Source organism: Hypomesus nipponensis, chromosome 25 (assembly GCF_054491055.1).
Source record: "Hypomesus nipponensis isolate SF chromosome 25, ASM5449105v1, whole genome shotgun sequence".
Taxonomy (NCBI): Eukaryota; Metazoa; Chordata; class Actinopteri; order Osmeriformes; family Osmeridae; genus Hypomesus; species Hypomesus nipponensis.
Genome location: NC_140385.1, coordinates 1,482,501 through 1,487,500, shown reverse-complemented (window position 1 = coordinate 1,487,500; position 5,000 = coordinate 1,482,501). Strand labels below are relative to the sequence as shown.

General features: G+C 44.6%; 1 protein-coding gene across 4 annotated transcripts in view; it reads right to left on the bottom strand.

Moving 5' to 3' along the window:
* Window positions 1-5,000, bottom strand: part of sema4f (sema domain, immunoglobulin domain (Ig), transmembrane domain (TM) and short cytoplasmic domain, (semaphorin) 4F) — a 56,546-nt gene that overhangs the window by 9,315 nt on the left and 42,231 nt on the right. For all 4 annotated transcript variants that reach the window (XM_084691041.1, XM_084691042.1, XM_084691039.1 and 1 more), the window contains 2 exons: window positions 3,876-4,027; window positions 74-133 (listed from right to left, as the gene is read on the bottom strand). In XM_084691041.1, coding sequence (XP_084547167.1) covers window positions 74-133; window positions 3,876-4,027 — 212 coding nt within the window. The remainder of the gene's footprint in view (window positions 1-73; window positions 134-3,875; window positions 4,028-5,000) is intronic.

Below are 5,000 nucleotides of genomic sequence, written 5' to 3'. Positions count from 1 at the left end.
TACCCCCCCCCTCCCCCTCCCCCAACACACACACACACACACACACACACACACACACACACACATCTCTCACCTCAGTTTTTCCTTTTCCCACACAGGACCTTCTCTTTTCTTCTGGAACATTCCAATCAATCTGAGAGAGAGGGGGGAGGGGGAGAGAGAGAGGGAGGGGGAGGGGGGAGAGAGGGAGAGGGAGGGACAGGAACAGGGGGAGAGAGGGAGGGGGGAGTAGAGAGGGAGGGGGGAGAGGGACTGGAGAGAGGGAGGGGGAGAGAGGGAGGGGGGATATACTGTAGGGAGGGGATACTGATCTATACCTGGATCTGGGATATACTGGATCTATACCTATCTATACCTAACTACACCTACCTACACCTACTGGGACACCACTCAGCACCACCCATGGAATGGGGATAGGGATGGATCTATACCTATTCTATACTATCTATACTGGATCTATACTATCTATACTGCTATCTATATACCTGACCTGCAAATACCTATCTATACTCTATCCTACAATCTGAATCCCTACAATCTATTCCTGAATATACCTATCTATACCTATCTATACTATCTATAATCTATCTATACCTATCTACACCTATCTATATATACTAGGCAATCTATACTGATCTATACTATCTATACCTACTGGATATATCTATGGATGATATGTATATCTATACCTACACCTATACTGATTCCTAGGGCAATATACTGTATCCTACACGCATCTGATACACCATGAATACCTACATGGCATATACTATCTATACTATCTATACACTATCTGTATACCTGTACCTGGCAACTATACCTATCTATAATTCTATCCTACAATCTATCTATACCTATCTATACCTATCTATACTATCTATCCTACAATCTATCTACTGAATATACATGATATTATACCTATACCTGATAATCTATACCTGGATCTATATACTCTATCTATACCTATCTGAAATACCTATACTCCCTAGACTAACATCTATACTGTATTTATCTATCTATAATCTATCCCTACAATCTATCTATACCTATCTATATATTATATTCCTATACTGTATCCTATACCTATCTATACTATCTATCTATACTGTATCTATACCTACACTGTATATCTATCTATCCTACACTTATCTGTACCTATACCTATACTATCTATACTATCTATACCTACTGAACTACCTGAGGGATGGATCTATAGATGATTATACTGATCTATACCTATCTATACCTACTGATAAATACCTATACCTACCTATCTGATCATGAGATCTATAGAACTGAATCCTACAATCTACCCTGCATAACTACACCCACAGGTATTTATACGTATGGATCTATACTGGATCTATACCTATCTGATGATACCATCTATATATCTATACCTACCTGAACTAGACCTACCTACAGACTACATGGATACTATAAATACTATCTATAGACTAATCTACACTGTAGAACCCCTATACGTATCTATACCTACCTGTACCCACCTACACTGGATGGGTACCTAATAGGATCTAAATACTATATCTGAATACCTACTTGCTATAGATGGACCTATAGATTATATACTATCTTATACTGCTATACTGGATCTGAACAATCTATAGGTTACCTATGCGTATAGGTACTGTATCACTGCACAATCTATGTATATTCTATACCTAGGTACCTACTGGAGGCTACCCACACCTAATGGACTAGTACCCTACTGCTACCTATCCTAATCTATACTGTATACCTACTGGATATATTACATTATACTGTATCTATACCTGTATACCTAGAACCTATACTGTATATGATACTGTATATACTGTACATCCTAGACCTACTGGATATATTCTATACTGTATACTTACTGTGCACCACCTACCTACCCACCACCTACCTATACCCCTACACCTACCTACATCAATACTATGTGCTACCTATCTATACTACCTATACCTGCACAACTATCTATACTATACTGCACACCTATCTATACTGTATCTATACTACCTATACCTACACCTATATACTTACCTGGGATAATCTATCTATAGGTTACCTAGAACCTATCTATACTATCTATACTGAGATACCCACCGTACCTAACTGATATATTATACCTATGGCTATACTGTATTATACCTATCTATACAATCTATCTATACGATGACACCTATACATGGATTACACAATCTATATTCCTACCTATCGTATCTATCTATATATTGTATTATACTGACATTATATACTGTATACTGCACATGCTATCTATACCTATCTATATGGATGGAATATGATGGAGGGGTACCTATGTATAGGTACCTATGGAGGCTATCTATCTATACCTATCTATAGAGGTATCTATACTGTACTGTATATATGTACTGGGGATATACACCTATCTATACTATCTATACACCACCTAATATACTATTGTTACCCACTATATACTATCTATACCTACTGTATACAATCTATCTATACCTACTGCAGCACAATGTACTGCAGCACCCTATGTATAATTCCTACCTGGAATATACTATATACCCACCTGTACTATATACTGTATCCTACACGATCTAGCACACTGTCTGACACCATCTATAACTACCTACAGACCTACTGGGATATACTGTATACCTACCTATCTATACACTATCTACATACCTACCTACATGGACTGCTATACCTACTGTATACTGCACCCCTACAGTACCTATGTATACCTGGACTATACTGTATCTATACCTGATCTATACTATCTATACTATCTATACTGACTATACACCTACCTACACCATGTATATACTGACTGTATATATGTATCTGGATACCTACTGCACATACCTATCTATATATGCTATATATGTATCTATACTATATATGGGGGAGAGAGAGAGAGGGAGGGAGATGGGAGGGGGAGAGAGGGAGGGGGGAGAGGGAGGGGGAGAGAGGGAGACGGAGGGGGGAGAGAGGGAGGGGGGAGAGAGGGATAGGGGGGCGAGAGGGACGGGGGAGGGAGGGAGAGAGGGAGGAGGGAGAGAGGGAGGGGGAGAGAGGGACAGGGAGAGGGAGGGGGAGAGGGAGGGGGGAGAGGGAGGGGGGAGAGAGGGAGAGAGGGAGGGGGGAGAGGGAGGGGGGAGAGAGGGAGGGGGAGAGAGGGAGGGGGGAGAGAGGGAGGGGGGGAGAAGAGGGACAGGGGAGAGGGAGGGGGGAGAGAGGGAGAACAACCAACATTAGGTTTTTATTTATATATATTTTTATAATAATACTCTAGGCATGTATATTCTGCATATCATTTAACTAATTTCACTGATACGCTTGGGAAGTAGTGCTAGGGAAGTAACGCTAGGGAAGTAATGCTAGGAAGGTACGCTAGGGAGGTAACGCTAGGGAGGTAACGCCAGGGATGTAACGCTAGGGAGGTAACGCTAGGGAAGTAACGCAAGGGAGGTAACGCTAGGGAGGTAACGCTAGGGATGTAACGCTAGGGAGGTAACGCTAGGGAGGTAACGCCAGGGATGTAACGCTAGGGAGGTAACGCTAGGGAGGTAACGCCAGGGATGTAACTCTAGGGAGGTAACGCTAGGGAAGTAACGCAAGGGAGGTAACGCTAGGGAGGTAACGCTAGGGATGTAACGCTAGGGAGGTAACGCTAGGGAGGTAACGCCAGGGATGTAACGCTAGGGAGGTAACGCCAGGGATGTAACGCTAGGCAACTCAAATGGTCAATTACACATTCTGACTGTGAATAAATGAATATGATCATTAACGTTGTTCTCCCTCCCTCCCTCCCTCCCTCCCTCCCTCCCTCCCTCCCTCCCTCCCTCCCTCCCTCCCTCCCTCCCTCCCTCCCTCCTCACCAGGTGAGGTTTCTGGTCCAGGTTGTTGGTGTTCAGAGCCAGAATGGCGTCCCTGCCACCCAGGAAGAGAACTCCGGAGACACGGTCCAACAGGAGGGTGCTAAAGTTAGCCACGCCCCTGAGGTCCGCGGGGCCCAAGATGGTGTCCGACTCTGCAGGACAAAGAGGAGCAGAAACAAAGTGTCATCAGGCTGGAAGATGAAGCTGGTTAGAACTGAGACGCTTCGGAATTTTATTCATTTACACACACACACATCCAACACACACATCCAACACACACATCCAACACACACATCCAACACACACATCCATCAGGCTGAACGGCACCACCAGTAATTCTTCCGCCAGATCCTTCCTTCCCTCACTCCTCTCTTCCCATCATCCATCTGTCATCCATCCATCCGTCTGTTCTCTACTGCTGCCAAACGACAGACATCCCTCCTTTAAAACCTGCTTGTCCCCTCTATCCCAATGGCACACACACAGCCACAGACATGAGTGTCTCTGACACGGGCTCGGGGCAAGGTCTGATAAAATGTCCTTGAATTCTGAACCATGCTGTCACACTAGGAAATGACCCCTCACACACACACACACACACTGTGGCTCCTAATGTGACAATTGCTCCTAGAGCTACACCATCTGCCCCTTCCTCGCTCTGTCACACACACGAGACACACAGACAGACACACACACAAACAAACTAACCAAAGGGCAGACAAATGCATCCAGGAGGAGCCAACTAGCCAGCAACAGAATGTGGACGAGAGAGAGAGAGAGAGAGAGAGGGAGAGAGGGAGAGAGAGAGAGAGAGAGAGAGAGAGGGAGAGAGGGAGAGAGGGAGAGAGGGAGAGAGGGAGAGAGGGAGAGAGGGAGAGAGAGAGAGAGAGAGGGAGATTAGAGAGGGTGAGAGGGTGAGAGGGAGAGAGGGAGAGAGGGAGAGAGAGAGAGAGAGAGAGAGAGAGAGAGGGAGATTAGAGAGGGAGAGATGATGGTTGGATGGGTGGGAGGGAAGGAAGGAGAGATGATGAAATGAAAGAAGACAAATTCATAGTGACAAGTCTGGTCTTCAGCCTGTCTCTCAGGAAGGATGTAGGAAGGTTGGGTGTGTGTGTGTGTGTGTGT